This window comes from Phoca vitulina, unplaced genomic scaffold (genome assembly GCF_004348235.1).
Source record: "Phoca vitulina isolate PV1807 unplaced genomic scaffold, GSC_HSeal_1.0 scaffold4, whole genome shotgun sequence".
Lineage (NCBI taxonomy): Eukaryota > Metazoa > Chordata > Mammalia > Carnivora > Phocidae > Phoca > Phoca vitulina.
The window spans coordinates 9,397,562-9,423,121 of NW_022589707.1; the positions used below are offsets into that span (position 1 = coordinate 9,397,562).

Sequence of the window (25,560 nt, forward strand, 5' to 3'; positions counted from 1 at the left end):
ACTGCTCATATAACAGTACACTATTGTTCTAGAAGAAAGAATTTCATTTCCAGGACTTGGGTTTCATGTTTCTTGAAACTAGACTCTTTATCTTGTGATTGCAAATTTCAAAACAGTAGTGTTCAATTTATTTCCCTGGTTGAAATGCATTCCTACAAATTAAGATGATTCTTCGCTGGGTGCTTGGTAACCTGATTACCTTTTTTTTTTTTTTTAAGATTTTGTTTATTTATTTTAGAGAGAGTGTGTGAGCAAGTGGGGTGAGGGGCAGAGGGGGAGGGAGAGGAAGAAGGAGAGAGAATCTGAAGCAGACTCTCTGCTGAGGGCAAGCCTGACAGGGGCTCACGGGCTCAATCTCACCACCATGAGATCATGACCTGAGCCGAAACCAAGAATCAGGCACTTAACCAACTGAGCCACCCAGGCGCCCCCTGATTACCTTTTTGGATTCTATGCAGACCATAATGAGACACTGTAATTTGTATTTATTTCTGCCACAATTTTTTGCCTTCATGGTTTTGAAGGTCTTTTCATGTTGAGTCTGTTTCTAAGTAATCTAGAACTCTTTAAGACAGTCCAAAGCATTATACAAATTGAGGCATTGGTCACCAAATTTGCTATGCAGTATGAAATCCAGAGATTTCAGTCTCCTAAACTTTAAAGAAAGTAGAGCCAGTTTTCTTTATGTTAATTGAAATTAAAATATGTAAGCTCTTTTATATTTATGAATTAGAAAAGCTAAATGTTATTTGGTGAGAAAAATCACATGGAGAAATTCCTAGGGCTGAGGTTTTATACATACCAGAGAGTATATTCCTTATTTTTTTTAGGAAAAAATATTAAATGTGTGCTTATTTTGATAGTACACATAAGAACTAAAAGTAAAAATATCAGTCATAGTTAAATGATCTGTAACTATTTATATTTTGATGTGTTTTCTTCCAATTGCTTTATTTCTGTTTTTAAACATATAGGAAATCATAAGTAAAACCCATAGCACAAATGGCTGACTACTCTTTCATATATAAATATCTCAATTTATATAATAATTATTCCTTCATGAAAAGCTTCCTTTATGAAATGTTGAGGTTTTTGGATGTTTGGTGGTGTAAATAATCCGGTAATAATTGCTCATAAACCTCTGTTCATATTTCAAAATACTTTCCATGACATATTCCCCACAGAAGAAATTACTGTCAATGACATAAATATTTTAAAACCTCTTAATAACAGTTATAAAACTGCTTTCTAGAAATTTTGTTCTGTTTACTTGCTCAACAGCAATGTACATGAATACCTGTTAAGAAGTAATATCCCACAGGTGCTGGAAATGTGTTCACAGATAGAAACAAAAAGCTATTATATTACACCTGATGAAACAGAAGGAGAGATGAGAATAAAATTTCATCCCTAAAAAGAAAGAAAGAAATCATGCCTGTTTTGTCCATCCCATGATGTCCTCTTAAACAGCAAAAAATGAGAGTAAGGACACATTGTTGTTCAACTTTATTGTTACCTTGTGTGGCTTTTTGTTTTTTTGAAGTGTGTTTTTTGCATATTTTAATAGGTTGTTTATCTTTTATTGTTGAATTTCAGGAGTTATTTATATATTCCGAATACAAGTCTTTTGACAGATATATTTAGTGCAAATATATTCTCCGTCTATTCTGATCTTTTTATTTTCTTAGTGTTTGTTTTGACAAGCAGAACTTTAAACATTCTTCTGAATTCCAATTGTATGAGGTAGGCTTATTTCATGTGAGGGCTTTCCATGCCCTTCTTAAGAAACCTTGCTTATTCCAAGGAAGGTTGGGAAAATATTCTCCTGTGTTTGATTTTTGAAGATTTATAGTTTTAGCTTTTGTGTATAAGTATTTAATTCAGCCCAAATTAATTTATGTGCATTGTGTAAAGTACATAGCAAGATTCATTTTTAAAAAATACATTTATCCAATTTTTTCCCAGCATTATTTGTTGAGTAGACTTTGCTATAGAATTACCTTAGTGCCTTTGCCCTTCGATTGTATGTGGTTCTATTTCTGGACTCTATCCTGTTTGATTGATTTATTTCTTTATCCTTATGGCAGTACCACACTGTTTTGATTACTATAGCTTCATAGTAAGTCTTCAAACTGGTAATATGAATCATTCCACTTTGCCCTTCTAAGAATGTTTTGGTTATTCTGTCTTTTGCATTTGTATATAAATTTTAGAATCAGTTTGTGTTGACAAAAAAAAAAAAAAACTAGGATTTTAATTGGGATTGCTTTGAATCTATAGATTAGGGAGAATTGATCTAGTAACAGTATTTAGTGTTCCAATCTACAAATATATCTTTCTCCATTTAGCTGTTCTTTCATTTCTCTTAGCAAAGTTTTATACTTTTATAGTTTCAGCATGGTTTTCAGGTTCTTGCATACCCTTTGCTGATTTTGTTCCTAAGCATTCTATGTTTTCTTCTCCGCTCCCACCAACCCAGGATCGTCCATCATTCCCATCTGACGGCAAGTAGAATAAGGGCTTGAGTGGTAAGAAAGAGGATGAGGCATGGAGGAAGATGGAGACAAGTATAGTGTGGAAAGACACAGGATCTCAAGCCACACCTGTGACATGAAGGAAAGTTGTTGTGGTCTGGGCAACAGGGCAGTAAATGGCAGTACTTAGTTCAGGGGATGTCTTTGTTTTCCTATCGGGGCCCATGCTATCAGAAAGGCAATATTTGAAATTTTCACAAGAGTAATAGATCCTAGATTGAACAGATAATTGAATCTCTGTCACTAATAAATCACCATATTATTACCAGTAAATGATTCCTTCTAGCAAATCACGGGGTATTTGTGGTTAAGCCTAGACCACCCTGAGTGATGAAAAATAAGTATTTCTAATGAGCATTTTAAAAATTACCTTTACTCTAACTTGTTCCAAAAATACTGTGGCTATGCTAACAATAATAGAACTGTCTTTACCCTGAAGAGCTATTTACCGTAATTCCTCTTGTGCCTGCGCAGTGATCTTGGATTGATTTTGAAATGCCAATGGGACAGCTGTTTACATGTTTGTGGTATTGCTGTTGCTGTATTTTTGAGGCTGGGAAGATGACTTAAAAGTGCTCTACAGTACCGTGTATGCCTTCTCATACCAAAGGGTTGGAAAGTATTTAAAACAGTTTTCAGTTCTGTTAAACTCCAAGGAAGAAGTTCTTACCTGGCAGGTTCTGCATTTTTATTTGTGATTGGGCCTAGTCAAAGGTGGCTGAGGGGGAGAAGAAGAAGTGGTATTTCCAGAACAGTGGATGAAGGGATAGAGTTCTCAGCTGAGAAGAACTTGCAGGCAAGGGAAATATATTAGAAAAGTTCTGGACATGAGATGGTGGCTCCAATCTAATTGATTTAAGTGGATCATTTGAGTACAGCCAAGAAAACTTTCAGCTGAATAACAAAGGATCGAGGAGTAGGCCAAAAAGAATTTTAGTAAATTCTCACTGCATTCTCCTCTGCTTTCTTGTTCTTCCAACTAACTGAATAAAATTGTATGTAAAGCACACAACGGAATGCTTTTAACATTACAGGTGTTCAATAAGTAGTTCTTCTCAGTTTTTATTCTTTTTTCTTTCTGTCCTTTTTGTCCCTTTGTGTTTCTTTTCTCTTTGCATTTATAGATAATGAAGTTTCTTTTGTTCAAATTAATGCAAGTACAAAAAAAGAAATTCAACACCTCAGATAAATATAAATATCTGGCAACCAAATAAGGGGAGGTTGACTTCACAAATATCGGTTAACAAAGTTTATTCCTCATTCATGGAAACGAGACATATGGAAACAGGTTGATAGTATGTTTTAATCTTTTAGATTTTGAGCAAGTTACAATCTGACTCCTTTTTTTATATTTATTATAAGCTAATTGATAACTCAAAATACATAATATAACCTTACTGAAAAATTATTTAGCAGTATCTATTCAAGTTAATTATAATCTCAGCTTAATGGCATAGCAATTCTTCTCATTGTATGTACCCAAGAGAGTATCTACCAAGAGATATTTATAAGGAAGTTTACATCAACAGTAGCTACAAACTGGAAACAACCAAATGTTTACCAGCAGAAGAGCAAATAAATATATTTTGCTATATAGTACTTAAAAATAATGATGAACAAAAGATGTCAGACACAAAAGAGTCATCTACTATGGTTTGTATGAAGTTCAAGTTCAAACAAATTGAATCTATGGTGATAGGAGTGAGAGTATTGGTTGCTAACTGGTTTGTGGGAGGAGTATGAAAAGATTGGGAAGGAGCAGGTGGAAAACTATAAATTATCTAAAGCTTGATCTGGATGGTGATTCACATATGTATATAAAGACACTCATCAAGTTGTAGAATTTGTGTACTCTTTTATAACCAAACACGTATGATTTCCAATTCATCCCTAAAAGGTAAATGATACTAAATATGTAATAACATACACAACATAAAAACATATAGTGTATAATTTAACATATATAAATATATATGTGTGCATATACATATATTTTTTAACATGCAGTAAAGTTATGTTAATTTGTTGTCCTTAACAACGGGCTTTTCATTTTAGATTGACTTTTCCATTTTGTGGCCACCGTGGTGAATTGAGCTCTGTGTTTGATTTTGATCCTTTGCTTTACCTTTCATAATGTTTGTAATTGAGTAATTAATATTATTTTGCATTTCATTGATCTTATACAGATTAGAAGTAGCTTGAGGAGGTTTTTGGTAAAAAGGAAAAACCTGCCCAAGTTTGAAAATTAACCAAGGGTGGGCTGCCAATTTAAATATGAATATATTTAATATATAATATATAGTTACATATTATAGCATGTATGTATATAAGATATATGTTATATATACATATCTATGTTGTGTAACTATATTATGTATTTATATTTAAATAATATAATATTTATTTATATTTAAATTAGTACAAAAGCTGCCTTAAACTGTGCTTTATATCTTTTATAGTCTTTTTTTCTCCTTATATTGGTTATTCAATGGGAATAAATCGCACAGAGAACAACTTCTGTATTAAAGTAATGTGATTAAATTAAGACTGAAAATACGTAACACTGAAAATTAGCTATCGAGAACTTTTGGTCAAGCTCATCAAAAGTTGAGAAATTTTAATTTATTTTTGTTAAGGTGATTTACCCAAGGTTTCCCATTCTACTCCTGGCTAGCAAGTTTCACTATGTTTATCAAAGGCCTTTGGGTTACTCAGAGTGCACTTGGGGGTTCTAGCTTTCCTGACTCTTAAGAACTAACTTCCAGCTTCCTTTGGACTCTTGAATTCACAGGCTGCCCTGCAAGTTGGGGGCCACGGGGAAAGGCTACACCAGTGTCGGGAGGTCATGCTGCTCACTTACAAATCCATCCCCATGCAAGTGGATGGGGAGCCCTGTAGGTTGGCCCCAGCTATGATTCGGATCTCCTTGAGGAATCAAGCCAACATGGTACAGAAGAGCAAGAGGAGAACATCCATGCCTTTACTCAATGAGTGAGTCTGCCCCTTGCCTACCTTTGTGAACACAAAGACCATGAAGAGAACACCAAGCATGTGCATGGTCTAGGGGCCTTACTGTGTTAAGAAAGGAACAAAGTCCAAGAAACAGGAGTTCCTTGGTCTCTCTGACATACTTTTTTTCATGTTTATTACACAGTGACCACACTCTTCTTTTAGAAATAACTACTGTATTGTATACAAGATAGATAACTCTTCTTCATTGACCACTTGGTCTATATTTATTGGAAACAACAGAAAATCATTAAGAGTGATTCTGGGGTCATAAAATGCATCAAGATAAATATGTTCTGTTTTATTTTAAGAAGGCATGCTATTGGCCTCCTTTTTACCCAGGTCACTTGGAGAGTGTTGGTTTCCCCAATAGCAGGAGGTTGGCAGAGCTGGATGTTCGGAGCTCACCTTTCTCCACGTTGCATCCCCTTCTGCCTGTTAGTGAGTTATCACTTTCCTGATGCCCCCATATTGGGGTCCCATGGACCCTGGTGCTTCAACTCAACTTTGCCATTCTGAGTGGCATCCTATTGTCTAGATACAACCTAGCTCACTACTGAATATCTAAATAAGATGTATCCCTTTTGACCCCTTTCTTTTCTTAGGTGTTTTGATGAACTGATTTGAGATAAGGAGATAATAACTAGATATTCAGAGTGTATATTCTTTGTAGCACCCCTTCATCTAATTTTTTTAATGGAGATGTCTGTCTGGGGTTGGAGAAAGGGATGGAGAAGAATGGGGATTTGGGGCCTCTTTTTGAGCATCTTCTATATATCATGCCCAAATGCCTGGTCTAACTCAAGATAGGGCCATTTCTGGGCGCAGCCTCGGGTCATTATTCTGTCACCGCGAGGGACCCTCCAAGGTGCTACTCCTGTTTGTGGCCTGTGGTGCATGGTTACTGATACGTCCTGAATGGCTGGCTTCCTGAGGTGCCTGTGAAGCAGGGCATGCTCTGCCACGTATTTATGGAGTCACTGTGACAATCGACAGAAGTGCCTAGAATAAACCAGTGACACAGGTGCCATAGCTCACTGCCAGAACCTAACTTCACCTCTCTTTCTGAGATGGCATATGTTGAGGAATAGCATTAGACAGGGCTCTTAAAGTGTTTGCATTCTTGGCACCCACTTCTAAGCCTGAAGCTGGCGTGAGAGGTCCTCTCTCCTCTGCTTCCTCCTTTCCTAGAGTCTCTCTGGACATCAGAGTCACTCAGCACTTTCCCCAGATCATTATCCAGGTAGCTTGTTCAGTTGTATTCCTTATTTTGTTTACGTTTTGCAGCTAGTGAAACTCCTGGCTCATTCCCAATGGTTTTCTTTTCTCCTTGCCTCTAGCTTCTATTAGGCTAAATATACAGCTGGCAAGTTTATATGTTAAAAAGGTAGGATGTCAACAACAGTATATGGTTGACCATATGCTCTCTAGAAATGTTAGTGTTAATCCATGAACCAGTGGTCGGGGAGAAAGCTCTGAACTAAATGAAAAGCTACCTTGGAGATAGTATGGTAGCTCAGGTTGTTTGGGGTCACTTGTAGATCATTAAGAAGCTATAATAAAACTAAAAGTTCTTAATATCTGCAGGCAAAGACCTCCCGTCCTCCTGCCTGGTGATGCTATATTTAATAACCTTACCAGACACGAAATTGTTTCCAGGTGCTTAGTTTCAAACAGCTCTTGCTCTTGAAGTGAGAAAGAGTTTGTATCTGCTTGGCAACTGTATTCTTTTTTTTTTTTTTTAATTTTTTATTGTTATGTTAATCACCATACATTACATCATTAGTTTTTGATGTAGTGTTCCATGATTCATTGTCGGCAACTGCATTCTTAAGAATTCATTTGGGCCTTCTTCACATATAAAAAACAATACAAATAGTTGTTTTCTTTTCGTACTTAGACTACATATGGCAGATAGATGATGCGATGGCATAGATTTAGCTGCAGGGTGCTCAAGAAAACAGCCTCAACTCAAAAATAGTTCCTTCCCACCAGGGGGCAGTGGTGCGTCCACCTAAGCAGCCTCTGGCCTCAGGAAACCTCTGAAGGACAATAATGTGCTTTTCAGTTCCCAAGAGGACACTTGTAAAACTTAGCAAAGATATTTATTACTACTGATGATGAATAACTATCAAAACACTATATTTTTTAGGAAATCAATACAGATAGCACATTTTCAGAGGAAAACCAAACACCCACTTATCTCGTCACGTGTGTTCACTACACCTCAGTTGCTCTCCCTGACTGCTCTTTTTCACCCTCTGCAATTAGAGTTCTTCTTTCTATTTTACTAGAAATCCTTGTTTTGAAATCTGACTTCTTCCACTGGATTTCCAGGTGGAGTTTCTAGTTTGAGGGTTGCCTGGCCATTAAGACTTTTCCACAAGTTTTCTTCAACCTTCGAAGTCCTCTAGGCTTTTCTGTTTCAGCCACAGTTGGGCCAAGTTCATTTTGCAGCCAAGGCAGAGAGATGATCGAAAGATATTTCTTTATTTCCTTCCTTCCTTCCCTGTTTTCCTCCTTCATTCTCTCTCTCTCTCTTAGCAGTCCTTGTTTTCTGCAACTATCTGTTACTTCTGTTCCATTTGCCCATCTTCTTTCAGAAGAAAGAGAACTGGTTTAAAATGTCTGGAGAATTCATTTAGAAACCTCTGTGTGTGATGAGGACTGGGGGGTGGGGGGAGGGAGTTAACTGTGAATATTTGAGAATCAAGTACTGTGGTTCCCTAAACAACTGGCTTCCTTTTCCACTTGAGCGGCGGTGTTCCTCACAGGTTTGCCTTTCTCTGGGAGATCACATCTGTACCCCAGATTTCATCTATGACTGATAAGGGAATAGATTTCACATCTGTGTCTTCTATCCCAGCGTTCCTTCTAAAAGCCAGAGACTCATATCCGGATATCTCAGCTGACATCTTTACCTGGATACCCCCTAGCAACCTGAGACTGCAGGCTGAAAATGGGCTTGTTAACTCTGCTCCCTTTGCTTTCTCTGCTTATCAGCCAGTGAGCCCTCCTCATTCACATTTGTCTACATGGAACCATCTACCCATTTACCACGTCCCTGCCATGGAGTCCTTGCAGTCACCTCCTCCTTCTATTTATTTCCCACGTCTTTTTTTTTTTTTTTTTTGGTAAAGATTTATTTATTTATTTCAGAAAGAGAGAGGGGGGGAAGGGGCAGAGGGAGAGAATCTTCAAGCAAACTCCCCACTGAGTGCTGGGCCCGACATGTGGCTTGATCCCATGGCCCAGAGATGATGGCCTGAGCTGAACCCAAGAGTCAGACGCTCAACCATCTGAGCCACCCAGGTGCCCCTATTTCCCGTGTCTTTAACTCACACCACCTACCCCCTCTGCTAGTAATACAGCCTGTGTCCAAAGGCCATCTAAGTTACTTCACCACAGCATCACTAAATTATGCTCATGATTCCTTGCTTCCTGTGTCACTGCTCTTCACATAATGCTTTTTCCAGTAGACTAATTAGAAGGATCTTTCTAGAAAAGTTAAACTCATATTCCTTAGCTTTGCAGAGCTTTTTGATCATTGCCATCATCGTCCTCTTCCTGCGCTCCAAAGATCATTGCTCGTCTGGAGCACTGGCCTGCCTCGTGCATCCTTGTTCTTTTGCACTTCTTTTGCTCTTTTTGCACTGCCTTCCTTCCTGCCTTTTTGTCGATTAACTCTTGCTCAAGTTTAAGACCCCATTGAAATATCATTTTCTCTAAGAATCCTTTTTGATCTACTTCTAGCCGTTAGATACTCCTGTTAGTGTTCTAGGTTATGTTCATCACACCATTTATCAAGAATAATACAGTTCTTGGTTTACTTGTCTCTCCTCCCAGCTTAGAGTTTTCCTCTTAGGGTCCTCAGTGCCTACCAGTATGTCTAAGACATGATTATGCGTTGAATAAGTGGCTTGCACATAGATCAGATTGATAATCCCGTATCTGTTAACATTGCTCTGAGACTGCATCTAAAATAACATAGATCTAAAATCCATGAATATAAAAGTAATGGAGATAATGTCTTGGTAACACTTTATGTGAATAAATGGAAGATACATACTTAAAAATTTCAAGATCTGGTTCACATGGATTGGATAGGTGGGGGAAATCCCATGAGAAATGGTTACATAGTAGGCCTTCATGATGCCACTACATCTTCATTTATACCAAAAAAAGAAAATTATTTCCAAAAAAATATATTTCTTGGTCTATAATCCCATTTGCTATTACTATATAGAAACTGAAGGGCTAGACTTGTTGTGTTCAGTAGACCCCCACCCCACTGGGACAGGAGCATATCTCATTTTATCATGGCTTATGAATCTATTCAAAATAAGAGCTGCAATAAATATCATCCCCCCATAAAGTAATAGAAGAGATTTGTCTAGGTTCATATTCATGTACTAGTAACATGGTACCCACATAAATTTGATGATACTATTCAAAAGGCACCTTTGAAAGAGATCAGAAATTTAAAATTTCTCAGGTGCTTAGGGAGATCTTAAGCTAGCCGAAATCCTGAGCTCACTGGTAATTAAGACTACACTGTGAAAGGCAATCATATTATTTAGGGGCAAGATTTCTAGTTGGTAAACTTTGAATTGGGCAACTCGATTGATTGGATTCCGTCATCCTGGAATTGATAGTCCTTTGAGGAAAACAAGGAGTTGATTCATGGGTGACTTTATGTGCGAACTTACATACCCAGCAGAAAAGAGGGATGGGGGCGCTGTGCTTACTACAGTTACAGCGAAGCTCTTCAGATCCTCTGAGAGAGTGGAGAGAAAAATTCTGTTAAGTGTGACAACACATTTTGGATTTAGTTTCTTAAATTTTATGTTTCATCTTTTCTAATAGCTACTGAAGTTTCTTTTTTATTTTTTTTAAAGACTTTATTTATTTATTTGACAGAGTGAGACAGCGAGAGAGGGAACACAAGGAGGGGGAGCGGGAGACGGAGAAGCAGGCTTCCCACAGAGCAGGGAGCCCGATGCGGGACTCCATCCCAGGACCCTGGGACCATGACCTGAGCCAAAGGCAGATGCTTAACGACTGAGCCACCCAGGCGCCCCAGTTTTTTCCATTATAAAAGAAGAGAGAAAAGGGTGAAGTCTATGGCTTCCCTTTTCCACCAGGAGTATGAGTGAAATTGCGGCATCACTGTGAGGACTCCAGGCTTTCTTGGTATTACCTGCAGTCATTACAGGTTTTGTTGAGCCACGCTTTTCAAGATGGCTGTCTTTTGACACAAATTTCCTACAGAGCTCTGGAATCAAGAGGACTATGTTAAAGGATTAAATTTACCTTCACTTTCCTCAAAGATGAGTTTACTATGCCAGCCTACTCCTCTCTAGTGTGTGTGTGTGTGTGTGTGTGTGTGTGTGTGTGTGTGTGTACACGCACGCATCCTCTCCTTGGATGTCCCTAGAGCAAGGGAGGAACATGAGGATGCTCCCGCCTGCCTGCAGCCCTGCCCGGTGTCCGCGCTCCCGCCGCATCTGCCCGCACCCCGCGCTGCCCTGCGGGCGGTCCCCGGCTTGCCTTAGAGCCAGGCCTCGCCATGTGTCCTGTTGGCTTCATTGCTGTCACCGGCTTTTTGGATTATGTCCGTGGCTGGCTGGATTTTCCTTTTCTTTTCATTCACTGGTGACGCGCTCATTTAATTTCTGTTTAAATTTTGTGTGTCTCTCTTTCTCTCTCCTGGCTTGTTCCCTGTCTGTCCACGCTGTTGTGCTGACTGTCTTCGCTGCTCATTCCCTGCTGCCTCTAGCATCCATCAGGTGGCAGCTGCCGACCTGCGGAGAGTGTCTGCTCCCCCGGGCTCCTTCACCACGTGAGTACAAAGCCGGTCCGTTTCTCCATTTTGTCTAGCACCCTCCTGTCTTCCTGGGGTTAGACTACCTGCCTCCTTTTCCCTCACAGGTCTGCTTCTCAGACAAGGACCCGCCAACCCTAACTGCCTTCTTTGCCCCTCTGTCATTTGAGATGGAGCTGTCCGGTTCTTTGTGTTCTATTTGTCTCAGTCCTCTAAGGGTTCAGGTGTAGGTTTTTGGTGCGTTACTTTAAGGCCCATGATCGCATGGGGTTGTATAAAACTCCATACTAAGCATTGGTTCTTATGGAACGTTTGTAATAGCCGTAGACCATTCCATTATGTGTAACTCAGGGATGAGGTCGAAGGAGGGTGCCTGTTGCCCTTGCTTTGTGAACGGACCCCTAAAATCATGTGTGGAGTTTTGAGTGCATGCACATGCATCCGGGCATTATTTGGGTGGAGAATCCATGGTCGTAATGAAAGGTGAATGACCGAAAACTATCTCTGAATCAGCAAAACATGCTTCATCCGTAGCTAATAATTTGTACTTAATGTATTCTATGCTTTTATTTTTTTCTGGTGAAAAAAATTGTTTTAGCACTTTGGGACTTCTTTTACATAAAAAAGTTGTGGCCTCTGTCTTGCCCTTTCTTCCTCTTACAGATACTTAGCTTGTGTTCTGGTTCAGGTACTGGTTCAGGCGCTTGACATGAACTGCTTAACTAATGACTCCCCCAACAGCCCTGTGGCACATGTGCTGTTATCTCCAGCCCTGGTCTTGTGGGGAATCTGATGCACAAAGCGGTTCAGTAACTTGCTCAAGGTCATACAGCTAACAAGTGGTAGACTGGGAGGCAAACTCAGATGGCTTGGCTTCAAAGTTCACACCTTTCACAATATACATTCTGCCACCTTTCACCTATGAGGAACCTATGTATCTCTTAAGCCCTAGTTGAATCATTGGCTTTTCAAGGAATTCTTTGTTGGTTCTTGTTGTATTAGTTATGTTCTCACTGGAGTTCACTATTGATACACTTATTATAGTTCTCAAGGTTTAATAGTCTGGTATTAATTACATTAGCTCTATGTGTGTGTGTTGTGCATTAGACTTAGGCTACTTGAGATTAATGACCATATCTTCTTTTTTTTTTTTTTTTAAAGATTTTATTTATTTATTTGAGAGAGAGAGAGAATGAGAGAGAGAGCACGAGAGGGGGGAGGGTCAGAGGGAGAAGCAGACTCCCTCCTGAGCAGGGAGCCCGATGTGGGACTCAATCCCGGGACTCCAGGATCATGACCTGAGCCGAAGGCAGCGGCTTAACCAACTGAGCCACCCAGGCACCCAATGACCATATCTTCTTATGGAATTTTTATGTCCCCAGCCCTGATCACAGATCTTAACAAAAAGTATTCTGAAACCAAACGGAGTCATTGGTTGGCAGGATAAAGGAATGAAAGATACATGTCTTATTGAATTGTACAATGTCTGTTATCTAGGAATATGCCAAAATGATTCCTGAAGTTCAATCATATAATCCTACTTTCAGTCCTAGTCTTAGAGATACACATTTATTCATTCATTTTTCAAAAACATTACTTTGTACTTGCTCTATGTCCACCATTTTGTGCACAATAGAGAGCTGCCTTCATGGACCTTAAAATGGAGTGGCCAGAAAATCAATAGGAAAATAACATTTAATTTTCAATTTGGAGGTTATTCTGGGGGTATATCCTACATTCTACAAAAGGCCTATTCAATAAATTGGAGCCCAAGGAATGGCTTTCAGTGATTTTCAGAGGCTATATTGATAGAGTTCAAAGAATCGAGAATACCAACAATAGAGACGCATGTGGAGTTTGTCTCATTTCTATCACAGTTTTAGTTGTATAATTTAAACGAGGCTCTTCTTTATTGGTTCCAGGTGTGCATATACAGTACGGTAAACGGTCACTGTTGTGATAAGGTGTAACAGGCAGGACACCTAGGTGTGGCCACTTGAACACTTGAATGTTGATCTAAAATATTTTATATCTATATATGGTATATTAAATATTACATATTGTAGATTTTATATTTATAGATCTCTGAAATATTTATGTAACAAAACTTATTAAATTAGAGTATTTTATTTTAATTTTTAATTTTTAAATTATTTATTTTTTGAAGATTTTATTTATTTATTTGACTGAGAGCGAGAGAGCACAAGCAGTAGGAGAGGCAGAGGGAGAGGGAGAAGCAGGCTTCCCGCGGAGCAGGGAGCCTGATGCGGGGCTCCATCCCAGGACCCTGGGATCATGACCTGAGCCGAAGGCAGACGCTTAACCGACTGAGCCACCCAGACGCCCCTAAATTAGACTATTTAAAAAAAAAGATAAGAAAACACTGTCAAGGAGCCTGGAGAAAAACCCGAGAACAAGCAGTGTCTTTACATATTATAGCAGTGGTTGAGAGTTTTGACCCCCTCTCATGCTATTTGCTATTTTCAGCAGTGTTTAATAATCACATTAATGTTGCTTTGGTCCTCATGAAAGTCAGGACCCCAGTATCTTGGACTCAGCTTGTCTGATTTTTTTTTTTTTTTGACTCTTGGTCAGCCATTTTCTGCTCAGAAAAATTCTTCTATAGATGATCTCTTCTGGGGAGAAGCCTCTCTTTCTCCTGTTCCTGTAGTAAATGTTCGTTTCCCAAAGCAACTTGCATGGTCTTTCTTTCTCTCTAGCTTTCTAAAAACTTTTTTTTTTTTTTTTTTTGGTTGGGAGAAGGTCATGGCAGTAGCAGCATAATGTATGGGTTCTTAGGAATCACAACATAGTACTAGTGTTTGTGCACATGGGAAATTTCATCTTTATACAAAAAATTCTGAAATTTTATTTTTGGTCATATATGACCACATACAAATCCTGAGTTTTATTGAAAACTGTTTAGTGCTTTATCCAATAGAACAAAACTAAACAAATAGAATATTTCACCACAAATCTTGTGCATGTAGCTTAATGAATTATTGGAACAATACTTCAATTTAAAAATCTTTATAATTAAGTGACTTCATAGTAAAGTCCTCGCTGAAGGGCACCTATGCACACTGAATTTTATAAATTCATGAATATTATAAATTTGATAAAATCATGAATATTCATGCTAAATGTTCCAACTACCAGCTCCTGTTCAGCTAATGCCAAAAATAACAAAGGTATAAAATTGTAAAATATCTTTCTAGAACTTTTATCCTTCACTAACTGCTTATTAAATTCCAATTTGTGCCTGTTCTCCACCAAATGAAATAATGTAAACCATTTACCTAATTTAGTTAGTTTTTCATCTTTGAAAAAATATTGAGTGCCTTCTTTAAATACCAGGGGTTCTGTGAGATCCTGGAGATACAGAGATTATAAAGCTAAGGTTTCTAGCTTTATAATGTCCTAGAGAAATGGACATGCCAGGGATAGACCTATTCTGTTGCTTACAATACAGTCACAATGCCATGTGATAAGCATCCAAGTACAGATTCTGGTTGTATTTCCATGTGAATGACTGTTTAAATATTTATTACATTTGTTTTAATTTTTTTAGTATTTAAAATTAACATACAATAATTGACTTTCTTGGTATGCAGTTGGGAGTTTTAAAATAGGTGTAGATTCATATAACCAGCACCCTAATCAGGGTATAGAACTGTTCTACCACCCCAGAAAGCTGCCTAACCTCTGCATCTCCCATCCCAACCTCTGGCAACCACCAATCGCTTTAGTTTTGTATTTTTGAGATTGCCACATAAATGGAATCATACAATACGTAACTCTTTCCAACTGACTTCTTTCAACATAACGTCTTTGAGATTTATCAGAGTTGTTGCCTACATCAATCACATGTTCCTTTTTATTGCTGAGTAGTATTCTATTGTTTGGATGCTTCAATTTATTTACCCATTTACTTGTTGAAGGGCATCTGGGTCATTTTCAGTTTTAGGCAGTTATGAATAGAGCTGCTATCAACATTGATGAACAAGTTTTGTGTAAATATAAATTTTCATTTCTCTAGGTTAAACACCTAGAAAGGGAATTCCTGGGTCATATGGTAAGTGTATGTTTAACTTCATAAGAAATTGACAAACCATTTTCTAGAGTGCAAATTTTGCATTTCTACTAACAGTGTATGAGAGAGAGTTCCATTTGCTCTACATCCCTGCCAGCACTAGGTATTGCCAGCACTTTAAAATTTTAATCGTTGAATCATTCTAATGAGTGCCTTTTCATTATTTGCCATCTATTATATACTACTCGATGAAGCATCTGCCCAAGTCTTTTGCCTATTTTTAAATTGGGCTGTTTGCTTCTTCCTGTTGAGTTTTGAGAGTATCTCATATATTCTGGATCCAAGTCCTTTGTTAGAGATGTGCTTGCCAATGTTTTTCCCCAGTATATATCTTGTCTTCTCATTCTCTTTACAAAGTCCAAATTATCAAATTTTTCTATATATGTGTTTTTGGTGTTATATTCAAGAACTTTGGGTTTAATCTCAGGTCATAAATATTTGTTCCTTTGCATAGAGTTTTACATTTTGCATTCAGTTCTATGATTTGAGTTAATTTTTGTTTAAGATGTGAGGTTTAGGTTAATGTTTTGTTTTGTTTGTATTAGATGTTCAATAGTTCCAGCACCATTTGTTAAAAAGACTATTTTTTCCATTGAATTGCCTTTACAGATGTATCAAAATCAATTGGAAGTATATATGGGGGTTTGTGGATATATATGGATGGATAAGTATCGATTTCTGCACTCTCTATTCTGTTCCATTGATCTATGTATTTGTCTTTGTCAATGCCATGTTCTTTTGGTTATTGTACTTTTATGTTAAATCTTAAAATCTAGTTGTGTTATTTTTTCACTTTATTCTTTATTTTAAAAATTGTGTTGGCTAAAAAAAAAAAAAATTGTGTTGGCTATTCAAGTTCCTTTACCTTTCCACATAAATTTTAAAATAAGCTTGCCATTATCTCCAAAAATTCTACTAGAACTTTGGAATTGTGTTGAATCTATAGATCAACTTGGGGAATGTAGACATCTTTACTATTATGAGACTTCCAATCCATGAATACTGCATTGTCTCTCCATTTATTTATTTTGTGCATCATTGTTTTGTAGTTTTCAACATACAGGTCTTGTACATATCTTGTTAGATATGTGCCTCTGTTAGATATGTGTTGGTTTTCAATTTTGGTTGCTGGTATATAAAACTACAATCAATTTTCATGTGTTGACCTTGTATCCTGTGGCCTTACTGAAGTCACTTTTTAGTTCTGGGAGTTTGGTTGCATCCTTGGGATTTTCTAAATAGTCACACTTGTTAACTGTGAGTAGGAGTGGTATTCTTTCTTCCCAATCCATATGCCTTTTATTTTTTTCTTTTGCCTTATTGCAGTAGCTAGGATTTATAGTATGATGCTGAATAAAAGTGGTTACAGTGGCTATCCTTGCTTTGCTTCTAATATTAGGGAGAAATCATTCCATTTTTTCACCATGGAGTATGATTGTTAGTTGTAGATTTATTTGTTAAAGTACTTTATTAGGATATCTGGGCTTTCCAGATTAGGAAGGAATTGGAGTATTTGTCTTCTACATGTTTGTTAGAATTTGCCAAGAAATCATCTGGGTCTCAAGGTTTCTTTTTTCCCCTTTTAACTGTAAGTCCATTTCTTTAGGAGTTATAGGACTACTCAGGTTATCTATTTCATTGTAGGTGAGTTTCAGTGGGTTGTTGTTGTTGTTGTTGTTGTAGTTTTTTGAAGTTTTTGAGGAGTTGCCCATTTTATTCCAGTTGTTAATATATGTGGAATTATTGGTAGTATTTCTCATCTTTTTAATGTCTTTGGGGTCTGCATTTATAGTTCCCTTTTATTCCTATTATTAATAATTTGGATCTTCTCTCTTTTTCATTCTTAGTAAAGCCTTATCCATTTTATTAATTTTTTTTAAAAAATCAGGTTTTGTTTTTATTGATTTTCCACAATTGTCTTTCCATTTGCTATTTCATTGATTTATGTCTTTATGTTATTTTTTTTCTGCTTGCTTTGGGCTTATTTTGTACCCCCCCCACCCCAGTTCTTTAAAGGAGAAGCTTAATTTTTTTTTAAGATTTTATTTATTTATTTGAGAGAGATGCATATAGATGTTCAGGGAAAGGCAGAGGGAGATGGAGAAGAAGACTCCCTGCTGAGCAGGGAGCCCGACGTGTGGCTCCATCTCAGGACCCTGGGATCATTACCTGAGTGGAAGGCAGACACTCAACCGACTGAGCCACCCAGGTGCCCCAAGAAGCTTAATTATTTAAGTAGGCAATTGACTCAATTGAGTTCAGGCCACAAGTTCTGACTCACCTTCTGAAAGTTGTAGTTACAATGTTAATTCTGTTTTCAAAGTCTTTGCAGTGCTATTCATATCTCTGTCTGGTGTGTATGCACCATCAAGTTACCAGTGTGGGATCTGGGTTGTACTATCCTGTAGTTTAGTTCCTAGCATCTACTGTACAGATATTTAGGGCCAGATTCACCCATTTACAGCCTAAAGATGAACCTGAGAGTTCATAAGCATCTTTATGGAGCTGTTTTCCTGCACCCCTCCTTCTCTGTTGTCATCCCAGTCCTTTGCTGTTCCTTAGGGCTCCCTTTTTTGGTCTTTCAGCCAGAAATCTAAGGTTTTAGTCACCTTGCTCTACTGCATATTTCCTGCAACTGTGTTCATGTCCAGGACCAAGCCATGATATGACAGAAAGAGGGGGAATAAAAGCAATGTTGGTTTATCCCATCTTCTTGGGATGACTGCTCCTTTTATCAGAGAGGAGAGCTCTCTTCCATCACAATTGTAAGCCCCTGAAGGCCTTTATCATTGCTGCTGTGGGGAATGCTGGGGTGTAAGAAAATGGTAAGGGGAAGATAGATCTGAATTTTTCTGAGCATTCAGAGTCCCTTTCTTTTCCTTAAGCCAGAGCTCAAGGGCTCTCTTAGAGCTTTCTCTACCTGCATTTGATGTTCATTTCAGGCTTTGTGCTTCTCTGGAGTCTACACCAGGGTTTATTGGAGGGAAAAAGAAGAGAGAGCTCACCGCTATTTGATAGTATTTTATATTCTGATCTTCTTCTCTAATCTGCTGCTCTCATTTACTTTTCAAAGTTCTCAAACAGCTGCTTTATGAATCCTGTCCAGATTTTATAACTGCATTCACTGGGGGGAGAAAGAATGGTGTGTGCTTACTTACCTTGCCCATAACCAGAAGTTCTCTACTGCCTTTTAAAAGCAGAGAGCTACGACACTGTATCCCCTACTCTCCCACTGTAGTTTAGTATTATAGCTAAACTCAGCAAAACAAATCTGCAGAGAAACCACTGTATTTTGAACTACAGTCAACATATGTTCAATGTAATATGCCATCTTTCACAACAGTTACAATGTAAACATAAACAAGATATTTCCCACTGCTAAGTTGTGCGGATTTGCTTGTTACCTTGGGAAAGGCAGAGTTGGACATGGATCCATGAAAAAGGCATAAACTGTCATGTTTGACTACAAGCTGAATATGATTCAGCACTCTAAAATTGGTTTCCATAAATGAAGTCTTCATGGTAAAGGATGAAAGTACATTGATTTTTGTTCCAAGAAGAGAGGGAGTTTTAGTAAGAGAAAGAGAAGTATTTTTGATAGGTCTTTTTTTTTTAATCGTTCCATTTTGGGTTGAGTTTAAGAAGTTTATTGTTGAGAAACTACCAGAATCTTCAGTCTTCATGATGGAAGAAAACACAAACTGGTCATATGTAGTTTAACATTTGTGTGCTGGCCAGCAAAGTAAACTAGCTGATCTTTGGAAGTGCTTTCTAAAAATGCTGTAATTCTATTCTCCAACTAGTCACATCAAATTTTTTGTTTTAGCATTTTTACGAATTTGTCGAATGTGCTGTCAAGGGTCTGTTTATTTCGTTTATTTAATATTGGCCCTTTAGTTAGAAAGTAAGACTTGATGTGCTCTATTCGGATCCTTTCTCTTTTCCTTTGTTCTTTATCTATAAACTCCATTTCACTACAAGCTACGCTATCTGGGAGTAGCAAAAACATTACCAAAGTAGAAATTTACATGTATGCCTCTGTAAACTGTGAGAGTTACCTCTAAAGTGGCTAAGAAGATCCATCATACTTACTTTGCCTGAGAATGAATAAAGCTGATGGTGGCTCACACACAAACCTTCTTGAGAACGTCAGGATGAAAAGCACTCCTGTCGGACCACTTGAGCCTCCAAAAGACTGCTTCATGTCGGGGGCAGAAATCTGTCCGGATTCTGATTCACGGATTACAATTTTTAGGTCATAGTTTCTAGACCCCCAGGTCAATTGCAAGGATACCAAAAGTGCCTAAGCACTCAGGAAATTATGAATATATGTCTTGTTAAGGTTTTCATTGTTATTGTATCTCAGAGTGATTATCTCTGGATGACAGGATTATGGATAATATTTTCTAGGCTTTCTGTATTTTCTGATTGATTTTAGTGAACATGCATTACTTCCATAAAAGGAGAAAAGTAGAAGTTCATATTTTTGAAAGGACAGGAGAGAATGGCTACATCCACAGAACAGAAAAAAAATGGCATTTGCTGAAGCTCAGAGTCAGATACGGAAACATCAGAGTTGGCTTCAGGCTGGCTGGAATACAAAACCATTTGTTCACGGAACCACTGACCAGAGGAAACTGCTAACCCATCTTCTTTCTTTTCTCTTACTCCCAACTCTCACATTTTCTGGGTTATCGTCTTAGTGATTTTACTTTCCACTGTCCACTTTCTTGATCTTTAATAACGTCATGTCATGCTTTCCTCCCTTCTTATGGCACCCTCTCTCCTGGTTGCATAAAACAGATATACCGAACTGAGAATTCCAAGGAAAAGTAGGTAAGAGTTGCTTGAGCTTCATCTCCTATCACTTTTCAAACTTGAGCCCAGGCTGCAACTGGAATGATGGTGGTTTTCTTCCCTATGCTCTGCAACTTTCCCCCAAGAGTTTCCCCACTCCACCTGAGCGTTTATCCCCATTCAGATGGCCAGAGGGGTCTAGGACCTTAAAGAAAAGGGGTATCAGGAGCAGATGTAGGTCTCTCACTGGGGTGTCTTCCTCCTTATTCTGTAGCACCCCCATGGTAACATGCTACTGTTTTGAGGATCTAGGGGGGACTCTGCTTTCGTTTGTATGACATTGACCAAGTATTAACCTCTTTGCATTTTAGTTTTTCAAATATTAAAAATGAAATGCAGTTGTTCCCCTGGATTTCTATCAGCTCTGAAGTTCTGTTATGCTAAAATTCAGGACATGACCCTAGGGCATATGAAAATCTGCCCTAAAGGGATCTAAGACTTGAAGCAACAAGACTTACCATGGGACATGACAGGGTCATCCTTTATCCTTAGGACTGATCAGGGAAGCCAGGCCCTGTACTGCTTTGGTACATTTAATTGCTGTTTCTCCTTGCTCTCCGTAAGAATCCAAGTGGATTTTTTCATTTAGCCAGAAAGGTAGTATGTGTCTGATATTATGCTAATCAGCACCTTGACTTGTGATCAAATTTCATATCTCAATAACTGTTTGTGGTAACAATTGTCATTATTCCCATTCCATAGACGAGAAGACTGAGAATAAGAAATATTAGGAAACTTAACTAAGAGTATATGCCAGAAAGTGATAAAGTTCACACCCAGGGCTTTCTGCTTTGGAGATGGCATTTAAGACCCTAAACGCCACTGTTGATCTAACCTCTGATCATTTTCCTGTGTGTGTGTTTATTTTCACATATATGATTTATATATTTTATTCAGTCACACTAGATTAACTTCTTCCTTTTTTAAGAAAACTTGGAAATAATAACTTAGAATTCAGTTTTGAGTGTTTCAACTTGTGACTCTTTAGTAGTACAGGTTTGCAGTTCAAGTGTTATTATAAGAAAAATGTCAGAACCACAAACCCCAGTTAAAAATAAGTTCTAGTACAGCTAAAGAACCCAGAGAGTCTTTTAAAACTGTTCGTAGTGGTGTCTGGTCTGTGAACGTGGCTCCGCAGGAAGGGTCATGCCCACAACTATGGTGGATGGATGGAGCCTGTGTTCTTCTCTTAGCAAAGGTAAACACGGATGACAGCGTCTGGTACAGTTATGTAAGGCAAAATACATTTAGGACTCCCTCAACATTTAAAATTATATCTCGTTGCTTTTAAAATTTATTTTTGGAGATGAATTATTCATGTCTGCGTAGGTGTAGAAACAGTCTTACACTTACGAGTCAGCACTTCTCGTAAAGTAAAAGGTCACCTCAGAGCTGAAGGGAATATTTACTCAGGTGTTGTTGGCTTGAGGTGCAGGGCCTGAGGACGCGACTGCACAAGTCAGCCTCAGGGGCATGGGGCGAGTTTGCAGGCGGGTTCAGGAACAGTGTGTGCTCCAGGCCCACTGGGCAGGGCAAAGGAGGAAGAAAATTTATGAATTTTTTGAATTTATGAGTTTATGAAAATTTATGAATTTCTTTGTTTATTTAATCAAAATAAATTTTAAGAAATCAAAATTTAAAGATGACTTTAGAAGTAACATTAGTTCAATAACACAACTATGTATGTATGTATGTATATATGTGTGTGTGTATATGTATATATATTATGAACTTTTTAGATGATTCTATGTACCTTGAGTTTTAGGAGAAGTAGAAATTAAGGTCTGAGTATCCTAAACAGTAACATCAAGCCAGCAGAGATTTCTAAGCCAGGCAGGAATTCGGGAAAGTAAAAAAATGAGATGCCTCTCATTCTTCTATTTATGTGATCTTTTTATAATCAGTAGTTGTAGGACAAAAATAAAATGTATTAGTTCTAGTGATTCTCTTGAGTAGGCATCTGTGTAGTTTGCTTGGGCTTCCATAACAAAGTACCACAGACTGGTTTAAATGACAGAAATTTACTTCCCCACGGTCTGGAGGCTGGAGGTCTGACATCAAGGTGTTGGCAGGGTTGGTTTCTCCTGAGGCCTCTGTCCTTGGCTTACAGCTGGTGGTTGTCTTCTGGTGGTCTTCCTTCTGTGTGTGTGTCTGTCCTAATCTCTTTTTATAAGGACACCAGGCAGATTGGATTAGGGTCCACCCATATGACTTCATTTTAACTTCATTCCTCCTTAAAGACCTATCTTCGAGTACAGGCACATTCTGAGATACTGAGGTTAGGACTTCAGCATATGAACTGGGAGGGGGGTGCACAACCCAGCCCATAACAGCATCATACTAGATAAATTTGACTGAATTTTAGTTTTGTTTCTTTTCCTGTCACCAACTGTGTGAAGACTGAACTTTGTGTATATGACTTGTATGTATGGTTTAATTCTTTAAAATCTTTTTTATTAAAAGGTATGAGAAGGGCTAAAGAGTATTGCTCTTTTATTTATAGGAGAATGTGGATATTAACTATTTGGGTGCAATAAGGTTGTTGTTGACCTCTCTGGACCCAAATCCAATTTCTGTAAAATAAGGTGGTCAAATAATATGAACTTTAAATTTTTGTTCATATATGAATTTCTAAAGTATTACTGTAATAAAAACTATAGAAATACAGGCTATAAATGAAAGGGAAGGGAGTAATTTTGCTAGTGTTTGTGAACAAAAGATTTATTTACAAATGGACACTACATGTAGGAAAAAACCCTAAATACTTCTGGAAAATAGTTATTTATATCTTAGATAAACTGCAATCTCCGGTGTTATTAATGGATTTACTGCATTCAAAGAGAAAAAGAGAAACATTTCAGTTTTTACTCCAGTATTACAATAATAACTGATATTCTATTCCACCATAGGGTAGGAAGAACATATCAATAACCAAGAAATCTCGACATTTCTTTGGAGCAGTCCAAGAGGGTATTTATTTTGGATTGTTTTGCTGAGATAGTAATAAACTGCAATGCACATTTCATTTGTAGATTTTTAATTTAATTATACTAATGTGATTTTAGCTTCCCGATCTGTCATAATGCCCTGAAACACTTACAGGAAATAAAAAGGAAGTACATTGTTAAAGGCAGAAAAGGAAAATCCTTGTTGATGCTACACTTAATTAGTCCCCAGAACTTATCACATTTTGTGTCAGAAAATGAAATTCTAAAAATGAATTCAGCAAGTTCCAAAGTTGTAGCTAAGATATTTGACTGAAATGAAAGTAGTGTTGGAAGGATTATAAATGGAACAAAAAGGCCAAAGTTTTCAGCTTTATATTATAGAGAACTGTAATGATACTTTTTCTTCATCATGTAGACTCTCTTGCTCTCAAGAGAGGTGATTTATGTTCTCTAATTGGGATATAAATCTTTCGGTCTGGTGATATTTTGTTGCTCAGGCAAAGTAAAACAATTAAATGTTTCCTCCATAAGAGGTTCTTGGCTTATGAAATGTTAAAATACTGCCTTCGGTAGAGGCTTGCTCTGGAAGACGGTAAGTGAAAGGAGAGAGGGAAAAGTACCCAAGCAAAAGTACCCTGAATTATTTTCTTATTCTATCATGACATTCTCAGCAGAAACCATCCTTTTCCTTCTCTCTTCCATTATTTTCTTTTTAGTTTTGGTAACTAATTAGTATTTTAACTAATTTGTGTTTGCTCTTCATCACCCAAGCAATTTATTAGTCTAGCACTAAACGTATATCTTAAGGAACTTTTTTTTCTCAAGTTTACTATCAAATCTTACAGTTATTTTTGTTGATTAGTAGTTGTAGGGATAGAACTATATGATTTTTACAAGTCCTGTTCTATCAGGGTGTCTTTGCTCTGTCCATTTTTGACACCAACAAGAAGAATGATTTTTAAAAAAAAATTCCCCTTGTTATTGGATTAGAGATTAGAGAGTGGTGAGGACAGTTTCTGCCTAATTGGCTAAATTTACTGACTTGGACAGGGGAGTCAGGTTTGGGGACTCTGATTTGTTCATGGATCTCTGACAAGCAAGCAGGAGGCTGCAGGAGCACATCTGTGCTTTGAGTGGGGGATGTAGTTCTTCCCCCCGTGGTGGGCGGATGAATAGGAAAGAGGTGGTGTCCTCTCCCTCTCGGGAGCCGGATGCAGCACCACTGAGTATTCCAGACCTTGGCAAACCACGGTCAACCTGGAGGGGAACATGAGTCAGAATGCAACACGGTAAAATACCAAATACCTAATACGAAAAATGGTTTTGTGAATTTTCTTAAATCCCCAGATTTTAAGAAAGTATCTGTGTCCTTCCGTAAAATGTTTTATATAGAAAGCTGAACCCATCTAAGGAAGCATTTCTTATGTAATGCCACTTATTGTTAGGCCAATACTTTTTAATTTTCTTGATATGAACCAAATATGGAATCCTCTTCTTACCGAGCATGTTTCCTAGGGGAGGCAGAACCACTTCCTTTGCTCTGTGGTTTTCAGTAGGAACACATCTGGTAGTTCATGTGTTCGGTCCTTGCTCAAATTAAGTCGGGTTACATCTCTCCACCTTAATAAGATGGCCGTGTTTATTTTCACATCATTATTGCCTTGTGCATTTTCGGCTTCTGCTTTGTTGGTTATTTTTCCTTAAAAAAATTCTCAATTTTATTTTTTTCCTGTAGGATCAGAGGTGAAATAAGTGCTCAATATTTAAAAATTACATGTACTCTAGGGTTTGGTTTTGTTTTTTTAATAAATGTTATCCTCACTCAAATACCACAACTTTATTCATCAAAGTCCATAGGGTTCCTAGAAGATGAGCAAATATGCTAGTAGTTGTAGCCTATTTTAGTCCTTTATGATGTATGTGAAGGGCTGCAGTGTTTTCTTTTGTGAAATGACACTTTAATTTTTATTTTAAAATTTTTTTAAAGATTATTTATTTGAGAGAGAGCATTTGAGTGGGGGGAGGGGCAATGGGAGATGGAGAGAATCTCTGGTAGACTCCTCGCGGAGCGTGGAGCCCTACCTGGGACTCAATCTCATGACCCTGAGGTATGACCTGAGCTGAAATCAAGAGTCAGACGCTTAACGACTGAGTCACCCAGGTGCCCTGAAATGACACTTTTTAAACTATACAAATCCCAGTACTTGCTCTACACTCCTTTCCAGCAAAGAAAGTCAATTTCTTTATCAGTTCCAGATAAGAACAGGATATTCCAACAGCTTGCGATTGCAAACC

At 37.8% G+C, this 25,560-nt stretch overlaps 1 protein-coding gene across 7 annotated transcripts in view; it reads left to right on the forward strand.

Annotated features, from left to right (window-relative positions):
* Positions 1-25,560, forward strand: part of DGKI (diacylglycerol kinase iota) — a 419,897-nt gene that overhangs the window by 272,964 nt on the left and 121,373 nt on the right. For 6 of the 7 annotated variants that reach the window (XM_032401488.1, XM_032401494.1, XM_032401489.1 and 3 more), the window contains 2 exons: positions 5,326-5,525; positions 11,323-11,385. In XM_032401488.1, coding sequence (XP_032257379.1) covers positions 5,326-5,525; positions 11,323-11,385 — 263 coding nt within the window. The remainder of the gene's footprint in view (positions 1-5,325; positions 5,526-11,322; positions 11,386-25,560) is intronic. The other variant, XM_032401491.1, reaches the window with a different exon arrangement.